We start from the raw sequence: 20,071 nt of genomic DNA, 5'->3' as shown, positions 1-20,071 counted from the left end.
ACGTAGTTAATAAGTCAATATTGACTTTACGAATTTGCGAGAACGGGTTGCAGAATCTAGGGCTGTCAATCACCCTAAATTGGATACGAAGTCATATTGGCATAGATGGTAATAAAAAGGCAAACTTCCACTGCTCTTCCTGTTGATCAGATTAAAATATCTCCAAGTTTTTCAAAGATTAAGGAGCAAATCAAGAAGAAAATACTCCCAACTATCAAACGTTGCCACAGAGCCAAAGTAGCGGAAGGAATATCCACTGCGATGTGGTACAAACAAGCCACTGGGTACTACTCTTTCAAGCCTAGCAAAAAGATATACAAAGACATTGCAGTAGCCATACATAGACTCAGACTTGGTTACTAGTGCTGCTGGGAGGTAATAAATCCTATGGTTAAGGAGTGTCATATCTGTGGAACAGATGCAGATGCGCCACTATTGCATTACTTCCTGGAATGTGAAGCAACTGGAACCCTGCGCAGCAAACTCAACATTCATCCAACGAGAGCAGCTGCATTAGATGCAAAATCCACAGCGACTATAATAGTTAGAAAAGCAGTTGAAGATTGGGACACACTGTGCATCTATATCCGCCACCCAGATAATGTTATTAAAACAAGACTAAAACCAGTGCGTTAGAACAGAAGCAGAAATGAAAAGACATCTAAAGCAATAACAACAATCAATGAAGACTAAGCCACCCTTTGGGTGGCTTAGTCTTCATAAATCAATCCTGTCTCCCTCCATAGCGACTACAATGATTAAAAGAGCAGTTGAAGAATGGGACCTCTACTAGCCCATTCCCACTAGCCATGGAAACGGCTAGTGAATACTGAGCATCGATATCCACCACGAAGATAATGTTATAAAAACAGGACTAAAACCAGTGTAAATCCAGTCTGCATCACTGAGGTTCACTTTGTGCTGGACACCCAGCTGTAGCCAAACTTCTCTTGATGATGTCATTCACTGTTTCATGTCTGGCACTCTTCCCTTGTGACTTATGACAGATGAAACCAAGGCTGCCGTATTGGTCTGCCGACGCATAGCAGCAGATACACCAGTGTTCGGTGGAGAAAGGGGCAGCAAGGCGAAGGGCAACACCAATATTTAGGTCCCGATGATTCATACGAGTGCCTAAGGCGGAATTAGCAACAGCCAACAGGAAGCTCCTGGCATGGGGAGCTTGCACAGCTAGGAGACGCACTTTACCCTTCCCAGAAGCTGCCTCCAACATTGATGTGGCAATGTTCTCCACTATTGGGCTATCCCATTTGGCACGTTTGCAGTCGTTTGGAAAGGTTGGTCGAGGTTGAGAGTTGATAAGAATGTCCCATCCGCCAATTTTGGATCATAAATCCCAATGGAGTCACCTGGGTATTCTGGCAGTGTCTCATTCACTAATTGACCTGTAATACTGGTCGAGGATAAGAATGCCGGCAATGCTAACTGTGTCACCTTGCGAATACCATTACCCCCGAGTCTAACGAGGACCGTTGCTTGGTTCCATTGGTCATCTTGCAGGGAGAGGTTTAACACTTGCATGGTTGTTGACTTTGGGAGTGCGTCATATTTTGTTAATTTTGAGCTGTCGAAGGAGAGAGCACACCTTAGGAAATATGTAAGTGTGGGCAAAGCCAGGCACCTTTCGAGGAGGTACAAAGCATCGTCAGCATCCAAAGCCCCTATTCTTCCCTCCATCCTTCTTAGGTGCCATATTACACGATTTTTAATTATTGTTTAATGTCGACCAAACATTTTTTACTAGTTGTTTATAAGAAGGACTGCAACTGTTCTATGTTTCAGTACCGCACCCTAAATAGAAAGGGAGTTATTGTTATTTTTTGTTTTTTTTTCCAACGAATTTTACACATTCTCAATATATTTCACAAACCACATGATTCAAATGAAATCATTTTATGACACTCATCTAATACATTAGCATATAAAAGAGGATTTGTATTGAAAGGATTATCCAAAATATGTTTAGTTTTACTAATACAGGTAGTCAAAGTTCCCCCAAAATATATGCCAATATTTCATGTTTAAAAATGAAGTATAAAATCAATAAATGAACCTAGAAAAAGTGCTTAATATAGTCTGTAGAGACGTAAACTCTACATAGAAGATGTAAATTTCATTTAAATTGAAAAAAAAATGAAAGCTGCGTAGTAATTTTAAGTTAATGGATAATAAATAAGATCAAAGATTCTGCCTCCTGTGGTTGAAGTTGACTTCAACCAATTTCTTCCAAAACTTGCATCCTTACAGATATTCTTATGTTCTGTAAGGTATATAAGTTTCATGCAAATCGGCCGATAAAAAATATGAAAAAAAAATTGAGAGAAAAAAAATCTCAATATATTTTTTATATTTTTTTTGGCATAAAACTAAATATTAAAATACGTTATGCTATTGTGATAGCTTAGAGTCATAGACATGATTTCAGTTGACACTTTTGTTTGATGTTAATTTTTGACCGTTTTGGAAAATTTTCAACACATAATTAAATATTTTTTTCTCCCTTCCTATTTATGCTACGATGCTGAGACTTGGGCCAGTTGAACCACATTTTACATACGACTAGACAAAAAAGTTTGATTGAAATCAAACCAGTTTTCATTTATCGCATTTTTCAGTACTACGGCCCCTTAGGTCATTCAGCATTTCTTTGAGGATTACCTCAATGGCACTCGAGCCCAGAGGTGCCCATAGCAGCACACCGTTGGCTGGAGCGATCACCCCAGTGATCGCTCCACCATATATATATATATATATATATATATATATATATATATATATATAAGCCTATACTTGCATAAACCACAAGTGAAGATAAACAATCTTTGGACAACACCCACCAGTGGGACTCGAACCCAGAAAGCACAACTACCTTCCAGTAGCTGGCATAACTAGTATGCTTTAACCCACTACGCCATCAGACCTTACAAAAGAAGTAGATAGTTCGAGATATATATATCTCAAACATCTCTACCTCCCGAAGGCACCAGATGAGTGAGGGGTCAGTCTGCAATTTTCGTCAAGCCACTGTCAATGTGAGAGAACTCGTGTCCAGCTTATAAGCCTATACTTGCATAAACCACAAGTGAAGATAAACAATCTTTGGACAACACCCACCAGTGGGACTCGAACCCAGAAAGCACAACTACCTTCCAGTAGCTGGCATAACTAGTATGCTTTAACCCACTACGCCATCAGACCTTACAAAAGAAGTAGATAGTTCGAGATATATATATCTCAAACATCTCTACCTCCCGAAGGCACCAGATGAGTGAGGGGTCAGTCTGCAATTTTCGTCAAGCCACTGTCAATGTGAGAGAACTCGTGTCCAGCTTATAAGCCTATACTTGCATAAACCACAAGTGAAGATAAACAATCTTTGGACAACACCCACCAGTGGGACTCGAACCCAGAAAGCACAACTACCTTCCAGTAGCTGGCATAACTAGTATGCTTTAACCCACTACGCCATCAGACCTTACAAAAGAAGTAGATAGTTCGAGATATATATATCTCAAACATCTCTACCTCCCGAAGGCACCAGATGAGTGAGGGGTCAGTCTGCAATTTTCGTCAAGCCACTGTCAATGTGAGAGAACTCGTGTCCAGCTTATAAGCCTATACTTGCATAAACCACAAGTGAAGATAAACAATCTTTGGACAACACCCACCAGTGGGACTCGAACCCAGAAAGCACAACTACCTTCCAGTAGCTGGCATAACTAGTATGCTTTAACCCACTACGCCATCAGACCTTACAAAAGAAGTAGATAGTTCGAGATATATATATCTCAAACATCTCTACCTCCCGAAGGCACCAGATGAGTGAGGGGTCAGTCTGCAATTTTCGTCAAGCCACTGTCAATGTGAGAGAACTCGTGTCCAGCTTATAAGCCTATACTTGCATAAACCACAAGTGAAGATAAACAATCTTTGGACAACACCCACCAGTGGGACTCGAACCCAGAAAGCACAACTACCTTCCAGTAGCTGGCATAACTAGTATGCTTTAACCCACTACGCCATCAGACCTTACAAAAGAAGTAGATAGTTCGAGATATATATATCTCAAACATCTCTACCTCCCGAAGGCACCAGATGAGTGAGGGGTCAGTCTGCAATTTTCGTCAAGCCACTGTCAATGTGAGAGAACTCGTGTCCAGCTTATAAGCCTATACTTGCATAAACCACAAGTGAAGATAAACAATCTTTGGACAACACCCACCAGTGGGACTCGAACCCAGAAAGCACAACTACCTTCCAGTAGCTGGCATAACTAGTATGCTTTAACCCACTACGCCATCAGACCTTACAAAAGAAGTAGATAGTTCGAGATATATATATCTCAAACATCTCTACCTCCCGAAGGCACCAGATGAGTGAGGGGTCAGTCTGCAATTTTCGTCAAGCCACTGTCAATGTGAGAGAACTCGTGTCCAGCTTATAAGCCTATACTTGCATAAACCACAAGTGAAGATAAACAATCTTTGGACAACACCCACCAGTGGGACTCGAACCCAGAAAGCACAACTACCTTCCAGTAGCTGGCATAACTAGTATGCTTTAACCCACTACGCCATCAGACCTTACAAAAGAAGTAGATAGTTCGAGATATATATATCTCAAACATCTCTACCTCCCGAAGGCACCAGATGAGTGAGGGGTCAGTCTGCAATTTTCGTCAAGCCACTGTCAATGTGAGAGAACTCGTGTCCAGCTTATAAGCCTATACTTGCATAAACCACAAGTGAAGATAAACAATCTTTGGACAACACCCACCAGTGGGACTCGAACCCAGAAAGCACAACTACCTTCCAGTAGCTGGCATAACTAGTATGCTTTAACCCACTACGCCATCAGACCTTACAAAAGAAGTAGATAGTTCGAGATATATATATCTCAAACATCTCTACCTCCCGAAGGCACCAGATGAGTGAGGGGTCAGTCTGCAATTTTCGTCAAGCCACTGTCAATGTGAGAGAACTCGTGTCCAGCTTATAAGCCTATACTTGCATAAACCACAAGTGAAGATAAACAATCTTTGGACAACACCCACCAGTGGGACTCGAACCCAGAAAGCACAACTACCTTCCAGTAGCTGGCATAACTAGTATGCTTTAACCCACTACGCCATCAGACCTTACAAAAGAAGTAGATAGTTCGAGATATATATATCTCAAACATCTCTACCTCCCGAAGGCACCAGATGAGTGAGGGGTCAGTCTGCAATTTTCGTCAAGCCACTGTCAATGTGAGAGAACTCGTGTCCAGCTTATAAGCCTATACTTGCATAAACCACAAGTGAAGATAAACAATCTTTGGACAACACCCACCAGTGGGACTCGAACCCAGAAAGCACAACTACCTTCCAGTAGCTGGCATAACTAGTATGCTTTAACCCACTACGCCATCAGACCTTACAAAAGAAGTAGATAGTTCGAGATATATATATCTCAAACATCTCTACCTCCCGAAGGCACCAGATGAGTGAGGGGTCAGTCTGCAATTTTCGTCAAGCCACTGTCAATGTGAGAGAACTCGTGTCCAGCTTATAAGCCTATACTTGCATAAACCACAAGTGAAGATAAACAATCTTTGGACAACACCCACCAGTGGGACTCGAACCCAGAAAGCACAACTACCTTCCAGTAGCTGGCATAACTAGTATGCTTTAACCCACTACGCCATCAGACCTTACAAAAGAAGTAGATAGTTCGAGATATATATATCTCAAACATCTCTACCTCCCGAAGGCACCAGATGAGTGAGGGGTCAGTCTGCAATTTTCGTCAAGCCACTGTCAATGTGAGAGAACTCGTGTCCAGCTTATAAGCCTATACTTGCATAAACCACAAGTGAAGATAAAACAATTTTCGGCTGATGGCGTAGTGGGTTAAAGCATACTAGTTATGCCAGCTACTGGAAGGTAGTTGTGCTTTCTGGGTTCGAGTCCCACTGGTGGGTGTTGTCCAAAGATTGTTTATCTTCACTTGTGGTTTATGCAAGTATAGGCTTATAAGCTGGACACGAGTTCTCTCACATTGACAGTGGCTTGACGAAAATTGCAGACTGACCCCTCACTCATCTGGTGCCTTCGGGAGGTAGAGATGTTTGAGATATATATATCTCGAACTATCTACTTCTTTTGTAAGGTCTGATGGCGTAGTGGGTTAAAGCATACTAGTTATGCCAGCTACTGGAAGGTAGTTGTGCTTTCTGGGTTCGAGTCCCACTGGTGGGTGTTGTCCAAAGATTGTTTATCTTCACTTGTGGTTTATGCAAGTATAGGCTTATAAGCTGGACACGAGTTCTCTCACATTGACAGTGGCTTGACGAAAATTGCAGACTGACCCCTCACTCATCTGGTGCCTTCGGGAGGTAGAGATGTTTGAGATATATATATCTCGAACTATCTACTTCTTTTGTAAGGTCTGATGGCGTAGTGGGTTAAAGCATACTAGTTATGCCAGCTACTGGAAGGTAGTTGTGCTTTCTGGGTTCGAGTCCCACTGGTGGGTGTTGTCCAAAGATTGTTTATCTTCACTTGTGGTTTATGCAAGTATAGGCTTATAAGCTGGACACGAGTTCTCTCACATTGACAGTGGCTTGACGAAAATTGCAGACTGACCCCTCACTCATCTGGTGCCTTCGGGAGGTAGAGATGTTTGAGATATATATATCTCGAACTATCTACTTCTTTTGTAAGGTCTGATGGCGTAGTGGGTTAAAGCATACTAGTTATGCCAGCTACTGGAAGGTAGTTGTGCTTTCTGGGTTCGAGTCCCACTGGTGGGTGTTGTCCAAAGATTGTTTATCTTCACTTGTGGTTTATGCAAGTATAGGCTTATAAGCTGGACACGAGTTCTCTCACATTGACAGTGGCTTGACGAAAATTGCAGACTGACCCCTCACTCATCTGGTGCCTTCGGGAGGTAGAGATGTTTGAGATATATATATCTCGAACTATCTACTTCTTTTGTAAGGTCTGATGGCGTAGTGGGTTAAAGCATACTAGTTATGCCAGCTACTGGAAGGTAGTTGTGCTTTCTGGGTTCGAGTCCCACTGGTGGGTGTTGTCCAAAGATTGTTTATCTTCACTTGTGGTTTATGCAAGTATAGGCTTATAAGCTGGACACGAGTTCTCTCACATTGACAGTGGCTTGACGAAAATTGCAGACTGACCCCTCACTCATCTGGTGCCTTCGGGAGGTAGAGATGTTTGAGATATATATATCTCGAACTATCTACTTCTTTTGTAAGGTCTGATGGCGTAGTGGGTTAAAGCATACTAGTTATGCCAGCTACTGGAAGGTAGTTGTGCTTTCTGGGTTCGAGTCCCACTGGTGGGTGTTGTCCAAAGATTGTTTATCTTCACTTGTGGTTTATGCAAGTATAGGCTTATAAGCTGGACACGAGTTCTCTCACATTGACAGTGGCTTGACGAAAATTGCAGACTGACCCCTCACTCATCTGGTGCCTTCGGGAGGTAGAGATGTTTGAGATATATATATCTCGAACTATCTACTTCTTTTGTAAGGTCTGATGGCGTAGTGGGTTAAAGCATACTAGTTATGCCAGCTACTGGAAGGTAGTTGTGCTTTCTGGGTTCGAGTCCCACTGGTGGGTGTTGTCCAAAGATTGTTTATCTTCACTTGTGGTTTATGCAAGTATAGGCTTATAAGCTGGACACGAGTTCTCTCACATTGACAGTGGCTTGACGAAAATTGCAGACTGACCCCTCACTCATCTGGTGCCTTCGGGAGGTAGAGATGTTTGAGATATATATATCTCGAACTATCTACTTCTTTTGTAAGGTCTGATGGCGTAGTGGGTTAAAGCATACTAGTTATGCCAGCTACTGGAAGGTAGTTGTGCTTTCTGGGTTCGAGTCCCACTGGTGGGTGTTGTCCAAAGATTGTTTATCTTCACTTGTGGTTTATGCAAGTATAGGCTTATAAGCTGGACACGAGTTCTCTCACATTGACAGTGGCTTGACGAAAATTGCAGACTGACCCCTCACTCATCTGGTGCCTTCGGGAGGTAGAGATGTTTGAGATATATATATCTCGAACTATCTACTTCTTTTGTAAGGTCTGATGGCGTAGTGGGTTAAAGCATACTAGTTATGCCAGCTACTGGAAGGTAGTTGTGCTTTCTGGGTTCGAGTCCCACTGGTGGGTGTTGTCCAAAGATTATATATATATATATATATATATATATATATATATATATATATATATATATATATATATATATATATATATATATATATATATATATATATATATATATATATATATATATGTCGTACCTAGTAGCCAGAACGCACTTCTCAGCCTAATATGCAAGCCCCGATTTGCCTAATAAGCCAAGTTTTCATGAATTAATTGTTTTTCGTCTATCTAACCTACTTAACCTAACCTAACCTACCTTTTTCGGCTACCTAACCTAACCTAACCTATAAAGATAGGTTAGGTTAGGTTAGGTAGGGTTGTTTAGGTACAGTCATATATCTACGTTAATTTTAACTCCAATAAAAAAAAATTGACCTCATACATAATGAAATGAGTAGCTTTATCATTTCATAAGAAAAAAATTAGAGAAAATATATTAATTCAGGAAAACTTGGCTTATTAAGCAAATCGGGCCTTGCATAGTAGGCTGAGAAGTGTGTTCTGGCTACTAGGTACGACATATATATATATATATATATATATATATATATATATATATATATATATATATATATATGTCGTACCTAGTAGCCAGAATGCACTTCTCAGCCTACTATGCATGGCCCGATTTGCCTAATAAGCCAAGTTTTCATGAATTAATTGTTTTTCGTCTATCTAACCTACCTAACCTACCTTTTTCGGCTACCTAACCTAACCTAACCTATAAAGATAGGTTAGGTTAGGTTAGGTTCGGTCATATATCTACGTTAATTTTAACTCCAATGAAAAAAAATTGACCTCATACATAATGTAATGGGTAGCTCTATCATTTCATAAGAAAATAATTTGAGAAAATATAATAATACGTGAAAACTTGGCTTATTAGGCAAATTGCGCCTTGCATAGTAGGCTGAGAAGTGCGTTCTGGCTACTAGGTACGACATATATATATATATATATATATATATATATATATATATATATATATATATATATATATATATATATATATATATATATATATATATATATATGTGTATATCACGAAAATAAACACGTGATTAAGAATGTGACAATGTCAGACCACGAAGGAAAATGAAACAGGAAATTTCCTTAAGTACTTTCGTATATTAAATACATCTTCAGAAGGTCATTTTACAGATCGAGTGATGGGTATAAATAGGCAGGAGAGAGTGGTGAAGTAAGGTGAGGTACAATACTTGGACAACGCAGAAGGCCCATTGGCCCATCAGATGCACCCAATTGGACCATCTGATGTAGCCCAATGGCCCATCTGATACAGCAGACATACAAGCATAATACATAGGTAATTATAACATAAAGAGGTAAATATATACAATAAATTAGTGAGACAAATGTTTTTCAATGATTCTACTTAAATCGCCCTTTAGCTGATCTATTAGAAATGGATCTAAGTTATATAGACCACTGCTAATATTCAAATTACTTTCTTTGGTGATCTGTATCAAAGCGGATTCAATTATGTTTCTGTTATAGGTGCTTTTACAATTTGTTATTGAAGACGCACTCTCCCAATCAATTTGGTGAGCTTTTTCTGACAAATGCACAAACAAAGCATTAGATAATTGGCCATGTCTTACAGAGTATTTATGTTGCGATATTCTACATTTTAAATCTTTAGATGTTTGCCCGACATAGAACTTATTACATTCCTTACAAGGTATTTTATAAATGACGCAATTATTGCGTCATTTCGTATATTAACCGTATATAACTAACCTAACCTAACCTATGAAGATAGGTTAGGTTAGGTTAGGTAAGGTTGGTTAGGTTCGGTCATATATCTACGTTAATTTTAACTCCAATAAAAAAAATTGACCTCATATATAATGAAATGGGAAGCTTTATCATTTCATAAGAAAAAAATTAGAGAAAACATATTAATTCAGGAAAACTTGGCTTATTAGGCAAATCGGGCCTTGCATACTAGTCCAAAAAGTGTGTTCTGGCTACTAGGTACGACATATATATATATATATATATATATATATATATATATATATATATATATATATACATATATATATATATATATATATATATATATATATATATATATATATATATATATATATATGTATATATATATATGTGTCGTACCTAGTAGCCAGAACGCACTTATCATCCTACTATGCAAGGCCCGATTTGCCTAATAAGCCAAGTTTTCATGAATTAATTATCTTTCGACAACCTAACCTACCTAACCTAACTTTTTCGGCTACCTAACCTAACCTAACCGATAAAGATAGGTTAGGTTAGGTTAGGTAAGGTTGGTTAGGTTCGGTCATATACCTACGTTAATTTCAACTCCAATAAAAAAAAATTTACCTCATACGTAATAAAATGGGTAGCTTTATCATTTCATAGGAAAAAAATTAGAAAAAATATATTCAGGAAAACTTGGCTTATTAGGCAATTCGGGCCTTGCATAGTAGGCTGATAAGTGCGTTCTGGCTACTAGGTACGACATATGTATATATATATATATATATATATATATATATATATATATATATATATATATATATATATATATATATATATATGTATATATATATATATATATATATATATGTATATGTATATATATATATATATATATATATGTATATATATATATATATTTATATATATATATATATATATATATATATATATATATATATATATATATATATATATATATATATATATATATATATATATATATATATATATTATTAAATATGACCGAAAAAGTAAGATTAATAATTCTTACACGAATTTTCTCAATCTTTCGTACATTACGCTTCACTGTTGGAGGTAAATCAAAAATCACTTCTCCAAAATTCATTTTTATTTCTAGTCTGACGCGACACGGGCGCGTTTCGTAAAACTTATTACATTTTCAAAGACTTCACAAATACACAACTGATTAGAACGAATCTCTGATTTTATATCTACATTTGAGTGAGGTGGGAGGGGTGATGTGGCATTAACACAAGACAGGACACGAGGGGATATTAATAGGGTATTAAAAGTATCAACACAAGACAGAACAGAAACAATGGGTATTGAATAGAAGTGTTTGTAGAAAGCCTATTGGTCCATATTTCTTGATGCTTCTATATTGGAGCTGAGTCTTGAGGTGGGTAGAATATAGTTGTGCAATAATTGGCTGTTGATTGCTGGTGTTGACTTCTTGATGTGTAGTGCCTCGCAAACGTCAAGCCGCCTGCTATCGCTGTATCTATCGATGATTTCTGTGTTGTTTACTAGGATTTCTCTGGCGATGGTTTGGTTGTGGGAAGAGATTATATGTTCCTTAATGGAGCCCTGTTGCTTATGCATCGTTAAACGCCTAGAAAGAGATGTTGTTGTCTTGCCTATATACTGGGTTTTTTGGAGCTTACAGTCCCCAAGTGGGCATTTGAAGGCATAGACGACGTTAGTCTCTTTTTAAAGCGTTCTGTTTTGTGTCTGGAGAGTTTCTCATGAGTAGGCTGGCCGTTTTTCTGGTTTTATAGTAAATCGTCAATTGTATCCTCTGATTTTTGTCTGTAGGGATAACGTTTCTATTAACAATATCTTTCAGGACCCTTTCCTCCGTTTTATGAGCTGTGGAAAAGAAGTTCCTGTAAAATAGTCTAATAGGGGGTATAGGTGTTGTGTTAGTTGTCTCTTCAGAGGTTGCATGGCTTTTCACTTTCCTTCTTATGATGTCTTCGACAAAACCATTGGAGAAGCCGTTATTGACTAGGACCTGCCTTACCCTACAGAGTTCTTCGTCGACTAGCTTCCATTCTGAGCTGTGGCTGAGAGCACGGTCGACATATGCGTTAACAACACTCCTCTTGTACCTGTCTGGGCAGTCGCTGTTGGCATTTAGGCACATTCCTATGTTTGTTTCCTTAGTGTAGACTGCAGTGTGGAAACCTCTGCCCTTTTCCATGACTGTTACATCTAGAAAGGGCAGCTTCCCATCCTTTTCCATCTCGTAAGTGAAACGCAGCACGGAACTCTGCTCAAATGCCTCCTTCAGCTCCTGTAGATGTCTGACATCAGGATATATATATATATATATATATATATATATATATATATATATATATATATATATATATATATATATATATATATATATATATATATTTATATATATATATATATATATATATATATATATATATATATATATATATATATATATATATATATATATATATATATATATATATATATATATATATATATATATATTTATATATATATATATATATATATATATATATATATATATATATATATATATATATATATATATATATATTAGTATATTTTGGTAGCAGTCTTTCCTGTAGACATATATTATTAAATATGACCGAAAAAGTAAGATTAATAATTCTAACACGAATTTTCTCAATCTTTCGTACATTACGCTTCACTGTTGGAGGTAAATCAAAAATTAATTCTCCAAAATTCATTTTTATTTCTAGTCTGACGCGACACGGGCGCGTTTCGTAAAACTTATTACATTTTCAAAGACTTTAGTTCACAAATACACAACTGAATAGAACTTACGTATCTCCGATTTTATATCTACATTTGAGTGAGGTGGGAGGGGTGATGTGGCATTAACACAAGACAGAACAAGAGGGAATATTAATAAGGTATTAAAAGTATCAACACAAGACAGAACACAAACAATGGGTATTGAATAGAAGTGTTTGTAGAAAGCCTATTGGTCCATATTTCTTGATGCTTCTATATTGGAGCGGAGTCTTGAGGTGGGTAGAATATAGTTGTGCAATAATTGGCTGTTGATTGCTGGTGTTGACTTCTTGATGTGTAGTGCCTCGCAAACGTCAAGCCGCCTGCTATCGCTGTATCTATCGATGATTTCTGTGTTGTTTACTAGGATTTCTCTGGCGATGGTTTGGTTGTGGGAAGAGATTATATGTTCCTTAATGGAGCCCTGTTGCTTATGCATCGTTAAACGCCTAGAAAGAGATGTTGTTGTCTTGCCTATATACTGTTTTTTTTGGAGCTTACAGTCCCCAAGTGGGCATTTGAAGGCATAGACAACGTTAGTCTCTTTTAAAGCGTTCTGTTTTGTGTCTGGAGAGTTTCTCATGAGTAGGCTGGCCGTTTTTCTGGTTTTATAGTAAATCGTCAGTTGTATCCTCTGATTTTTGTCTGTAGGGATAACGTTTCTATTAACAATATCTTTCAGGACCCTTTCCTCCGTTTTATGAGCTGTGGAAAAGAAGTTCCTGTAAAATAGTCTAATAGGGGGTATAGGTGTTGTGTTAGTTGTCTCTTCAGAGGTTGCATGGCTTTTCACTTTCCTTCTTATGATGTCTTCGACGAAACCATTGGAGAAGCCGTTATTGACTAGGACCTGCCTTACCCTACAGAGTTCTTTGTCGACTTGCTTCCATTCTGAGCTGTGGCTGAGAGCACGGTCGACATATGCGTTAACAACACTCCTCTTGTGCCTGTCAGGGCAGTCGCTGTTGGCATTTAGGCACATTCCTATGTTTGTTTCCTTAGTGTAGACTGCAGTGTGGAAACCTCCGCCCTTTTCCATGACTGTTACATCTAGAAAGGGCAGCTTCCCATCCTTTTCCATCTCGTAAGTGAAACGCAGCACGGAACTCTGCTCAAATGCCTCCTTCAGCTCCTGCAGATGTCTGACATCAGGTACCTGTGTAAAAATGTCGTCAACATACCTGCAGTATATGGCCGGTTTCAAGTTCATGTCGACTAAGACTTTTTGCTCGATGGTACCCATATAGAAGTTTGCAAACAGGACACCTAGGGGAGAACCCATGGCGACCCCATCTACTTGCTTATACATGTGCCCATCCGGGCTCAAGAAGGGTGCCTCTTTAGTACAAGCTTGGAGTAGTTTCCTCAGAATATTTTCTGGTATGTCAAGAGGAGTACAGGCTGGATCACGATACACTCTGTCGGCTATCATTCCGATTGTCTCGTCCACAGGTACGTTGGTAAACAGCGATTCTACGTCCAACGAGGCTCTTATCCCTGTGGCCCGTGTGCCCCGCAGTAAGTCAACAAATTCCTTTGGAGACTTCAGGCTGAAGGCGCAAGGAACATAAGGAGTCAGCAGGCCGTTGAGTCGCTTCGCCAGTCTGTACGTGGGTGTGGGTATCTGGCTAATGATTGGCCGAAGTGGGTTTCCAGGCTTGTGCGTCTTGACATTTCCATACGCATATCCAGGTTTATATTCCCCAATGATCTTTGGCAGGTGGAGTCCGGATTTCTTGGCGTTCACAGTTTCGATCAGTTTGTTGACCTTTGCTTTTAATTCGGCTGTAGTGTCCTTCGTTACCCTTTGGAACTTAGTTTGGTCAGAGAGTATGATGTTCATTTTCGCCAGATATTCGTCTTTTTTAAGAATGACATATATTGGCGACTTGTCACCTCTCCTGACAACTATCTCCTTGTTCTCACGAAGGCTTTTAGCTGCCGCTTTAAGCTCGGGGGACAGTATGGTGCTTCTGTAGTTGCCTCGATTCTTTCCTCCTTCTGCAATAAGTTCTGCTTGTAAAATATAAAGGGGGACCCATAGCCTCGGAGGAAACCACACATAACGCATTGGAGGGAATGTAGGTCCCCTCCAATACAGTTTCCGTGTGCTTTTCTCCTACCACCCCCTTCCCTTTTTTTTTTCTTTTTTCCTTTATTGTGTATTTAAAGGTTACAAAACATACAAGACAAATGCCTAAAGGTTATGGATCTCTTGAAGCTCCTCCGCTTCTTGACAAGAACCGAGGACGCAGCAAGCATTTCCCCTCTGGATCGCCACACTGAGACGCTGAAATAAAAAACTGGAAGCCCTTGGGTCTCTGGTGACGTCAATGAGCTTGGAACCCAATTCCTTGAGAAATCCCAAGGCACTCTTGCCACAGGAGCCATGCGTCTCAGACGCTATGGGAACAAAGAGGTGTTGACCTTCCAGTCGCCTGTACTTGAGTGATTTTGCTGTTTCCCTGTGGTTGGCCGCCCCACCTGCTTGATCAGCTCCGAAGTGTACATAGGTGTCAGCCAGGGTGGATACACATGTGTAGTCCCACACCAACTGTCTACCCTCCTTCCATGGGTATATGGTGATGCCATCAGGGCGAAGTGCGGGGAAATCCAGGTTTTGGACCCCTAGGATGCGAGGTTCTCTCTCCGCTGGGCACCCAGCTGAGACGAGGCTTCTCTTGATGATGTCATTGACCTCGTTGTGTCTTGCATGCCAGCCCTTTGTGCTTCCGCAATGCAACCCATGCAGTCCGTATTGGTCTGCTTCCAACCTGTTGCAAATACACTTGTATTCAGTGTGAATTGGGGCACCAAGGCGGAGGGCCACTGCTACACGAAGGGATTCTGGATCTAGGCGCGTGCCCATTGCTGACATGGGTACTGCCAGGAGGAAGTCTCCTGCATGGGGGGCACGCACTGCTCTGAGGCGGGCTTTCTCCTTGTCTGATGTTGCGACGCTGAGCATGGCATCAGCTACTTTTTTCACTAGAGGGTGGTCCCAGCCGGACTGTTTGTGTTGTTTTGTTGGCTCTATAATGGTTGCTGGGGCTGCAAGAACATCCCACTGATTTGAACATTCAGTGAAAGCAGGATCGTGTATTCCTGCTGAATCTCTCAGGGTTGCAGGTAAAATATCTCTGATGAGGTCGTGCGATGCATGAGAGGAGGAAAGGAAGGCTGGTAGAGCAATTTGGGAGGCTGTGCGGACACCAAGGCCGCCGAGTCTTACAGGAAGGGTTGCTTGCTCCCACTGAGAGTCGTCCAATGGCAGGTTCAGGACTTTCACCAGCATGGACCTCAGAAGGGTGTCATACACATTTAACTTAGGGCTGCTGTAGGATGGAGAACATCTCAGAAAGTAGGTCAACTTAGGGAGAGACAGGCATCTTGCAAGGAGAAAGAGAGCATCGTGGGCATCAATCTTGTCAATCCTGTCCTGCATTCTCTTTAGGTCAGTGATTTTTGCAACCAGGACCTCCTCGATTGCTCGTGGGCCAATGGGGGCACCCAGGAGAGTGCAGTCCGGTGGCTCGACAACGAGAATGTCTGGAAGAACATTTTGTATTTGCCCAGTGATGTCTGGGTTGCGGGAGATTATTTCACATTTGGATGCATTGAGAATGAGGCCTAAGGCTGCTCCCTGCTCCTGGATTTTCCTTATATCCTCCAAAATGGTTTCCGGAGTTCCAGCTAGAGTGCCATCATCCAGGTACCAGATGTTTAGCTCGCTTGTAAGACTATCAGTGACCTCTTTGATAGCTAGGCAGAAAAGGAGGGGGGCTAAGGGGTCACCTTGTTGGACACCTTCACAGGAGTTTATTTCATGCTCCCCAAAAAGAAGCTTAGAGTCCCCACTGTAGCACGATCGGATGAATGGGTAAAGGGGACGGAAATGGTTGTGTACAGCCCTGAGGACAGCGTCTCGTCTGACTTGATCGAAGGCATTTTTGAAGTCAAGCTTTACTAGTGCCTTCTGGTCCGGGAGATCAGCAATGTAAGCCCGCGCTGCATGTGCTGCAGCTTCACAACCTAGGGGAATCCCAAACCCGAGCTGATGAGGTTTCAGCAAGGTGGCTGCTTCCTGGCTGATAGATCTCACTGCAGCCTTAGCTACAAGGCGTCGGAGGGTGTTGCCAACGGCAATGGGCCTGATACCCCTATCCTTCTTCTTTAGAGCACAGAGTGCTGCTCCATAAAAGACAGGCCTGATGTCCTCAGGGATGCCGCCAGCCAAACACATGTTGGAGAATCTGGAAAGTTCCACTAGAAGGTCCTTTGCAGCATCTCCAAGCACCGGGTTCAGCATTTGTTTGATGTGCTGGGGTCTTAGGCCTGTAAAGCCCCCTGCTGAACCTGTTGGGAAAGACATGGCTGCTTTGTACACCTCAGATTCTCGAACAGTCAAGGGTTCTATGCCAGCATTGTTTTCCTGGGGATCCCTGCTGCTGTCGGGGGCTCTGGGTGGGTGTTTGTCTTGAAGAGCCTCTGCTGTCGTGGCGTTCCTGGGGGCAATTGTGTCATCGCTGGTCATGATTCTGATGGCACCTGTGGTATTGCCCTCTTCTATTTTCCTGGTGATCTGTGCTCTCATTTTGTGGTTCTCAGATGAGTTATTGTTGGTCGTCCTGCGGCTGGTGTTCTTGACACGAGGGGGGAGTCGGACCAGGTTGTCTGCTCTGGGGAATTCATTAAGTGCCCTGATTACAGAGGTTGCTAATGACTTGTCTCTCCTGGGCGGTAATGCTAGACATGCATTCCCAAATAGAAGGAGATTATATATTTTATATATATATTATATATTTTATATATATATTATATTTTCTCTATTTTTTTTCTTATGAAATGAGAAAGCTAACCATTTCATTATGTATGAGGTCAATTTTTTTTTATTAGAGATAAAATTAACGTAGATATATGACCGAACCTAACCAACCCTACCTAACCTAACCTAACCTATCTTTAAAGGCTAGGTTAGGTTAGGTAGCTGAAAAAGTTAGGTTAGGTTAGAAGGTTAGGTAGTCGAAAAGCAATTAATTCAGGAAAACTTGGCATATTAGGCAAATCGGGCCTTGCATATTAGGCTGAGAAGTGCGTTCTGGCTGCTAGGTACGACATATATATATGTATATACATATGGAAGGGAGTACCACCTCTTGCTGGAAGAAGGGGGACCCATAGCCTCGGAGGAAACCACGCATAATGCATTAGAGGGAATGTTTAGATCCCCTCCAATACAGTTTCTGTGTGCTTTTCTCCTACCACCCCCTTCCTTTTTTATTTTTTGTGCTTTATTATGCATTTGATGGTTACAAGATATACATGGGTTGATACAAAAATAATAATGCAAAAAGGTGCTTAAAGGTTATGGATCTCTTGAAAAACACAACAATGGGAAACATTGATGAATGTCACAGACGGGTTCGATCATTGTTGCAAGTCAAACACTTCTTCGAAATCCTCTGAAGTTGGACTAGTGCCCAAGACGCAACAGGCATTTCCCCTCTGGAGACGCAACAGGCATTTCCCCCTCTGAAATTTCCCCTATATATATATCTATATATATATATATATATATATATATATATATATATATATATATATATATATATATATATATATATATATATATATATATATATATATATATATATAAAGTTTGTGAGGGTACCACCTCTGGTGCCAATGTGGGGACCCATAGCCTCGGAGAAGAAAATAAAAAGTATTTAGAGGGGACCTTGTGGTTTCTCACTGAACACTAATATTATCTTCTCCTACCACCCCCATTCTTTTGTATGTACACATATATATTTACGTTATTTGAACTTTCTTACAAAAAAAAGGAGTTACATATGGGTTACAAAGATGGTTATCATAGGTTGTCGAGTTCCTCCAGCTCCTCAGATGGCGGGCAGGAACCCTGGATGCAGTGCGCATTTCCCCTCTGTATCGCCACACTGAGGCGCTGGAAAAGAAAGCTTGCAGCTCTTGGGTCCCTTGTTGTTTCAATGAGCCTAGAACCCAGTTCCTTCAAAAAACTGGTAGCACTTTTACCCCAGGCGCCGAGTGTCTCAGAAGCAATGGGGACAAAATTGTAGTGGTGATCCAGTTCTCTATACTTACGGGATTTGGCCGCTTCCCTGTGGGTGGCAGCGCCACCTGGTTGTGAAACACTGAGGTTAATGTAGGTGTTAGTCAGGGTTGATACGCACGTGTAGTCCCATACCAACTGCTTGCCATTCTTCCAGGGGTTCACTGTGATACCATCCGGGCGACCAATAAGAGCATCAGAGTTACGGGGCGTTAGGTAACTGGGCTCTCTTTCAGCTGGGCATCCAGCTGTGGTGAGGCTCCTCTTGATGATGTCGTTAACTTCACTGTGCCTCGAGTGCCATCCCCCCTGTGCTTTGGCAGAGTAGGCCATGGTGGCCGTACCTGTCAGCCACCACCTCGCCGCAAATACACCTATATCTGGTGTGGATTGGGGCAGCAAGGCGGAGGGCCACAGCAATTCGGAGAGCGTGTGGTGTGAGACGCGTTCCAGTTGCCGACATTGGGGTTGCTAACAGGAAATCCCCTGCATGTGGTGCTGCTACTGCTGTGAGGCGAGCAATGTCGTGTTGTGTTGTTGCAGCACCCAGGCACTCTGCAGCAACTTGGTCTACAATGGGGCCATCCCGGCTGGATTGCTTGTGGGCTTTTGGGGATGGTGGTTGAGGTGATTGGCCTGCACGAGCGGCCCACTCTGTGGCACAGCGTGTAAAATTGGGATCATGTACACCTGCCAGCTAATGTAAGTGGGCAGGTAGAATTTCCTTCACAAGGTCGTTGGATGCTGATAAGGAGGACAGGAAGGCTGCAACAGCGATTTGCTTTGCTGTTCGAACTCCGAGGCCCCCAAGTCTTACGAGAAGAGAGGCTTGTTTCCACTGTAGGTCATCGAGAGAGAGGTTAAGGGCTTTTTCTAGCATTGATTTCAGTAACCGGTCATACTCACTTAGTTTTTGGCTACTGTAAGATGGTGAACACCTCAGAAAGTAGGTTAACCTGGGGAGGGACAGACATCTGGTGATGAGGTAGAGTGCATCATGAGCATCAATATCCTCAATCCTCCCATCCATCCTCTTAAGGTCGGCGATTTTCTTATCAAGGACCTCATCGATGGCTTTCAACCCCAGGGGAGCTCCTAGGAGTGTGCTGTCTTCAGGTTTAGTTTTATGGATATTTGGCAGAAGACCCTCTATTCTCTCTACGATGCCCTGGTTGGAACATATTATTTCACATTTAGAAGGGTTCAGGGTGAGGCC

At 41.1% G+C, this 20,071-nt stretch overlaps 1 protein-coding gene across 1 annotated transcript in view; it reads left to right on the top strand.

Annotated features, from left to right (window-relative positions):
* Positions 1-387: 387 nt before the first annotated feature.
* The window catches only part of LOC138366008 (beta-1,4-galactosyltransferase 4-like), a 128,956-nt gene continuing 109,272 nt past the window's right edge, over positions 388-20,071 (top strand). Inside the window, exon 1 of the mRNA XM_069326730.1 lies at positions 388-631. Within this exon, the coding sequence (XP_069182831.1) occupies positions 388-631 (244 nt within the window). The remainder of the gene's footprint in view (positions 632-20,071) is intronic.

The sequence above is a fragment of the Procambarus clarkii genome, chromosome 2, assembly GCF_040958095.1.
Source record: "Procambarus clarkii isolate CNS0578487 chromosome 2, FALCON_Pclarkii_2.0, whole genome shotgun sequence".
Taxonomy (NCBI): domain Eukaryota; kingdom Metazoa; phylum Arthropoda; class Malacostraca; order Decapoda; family Cambaridae; genus Procambarus; species Procambarus clarkii.
This window is presented reverse-complemented; position numbering and strand designations above follow the sequence as displayed.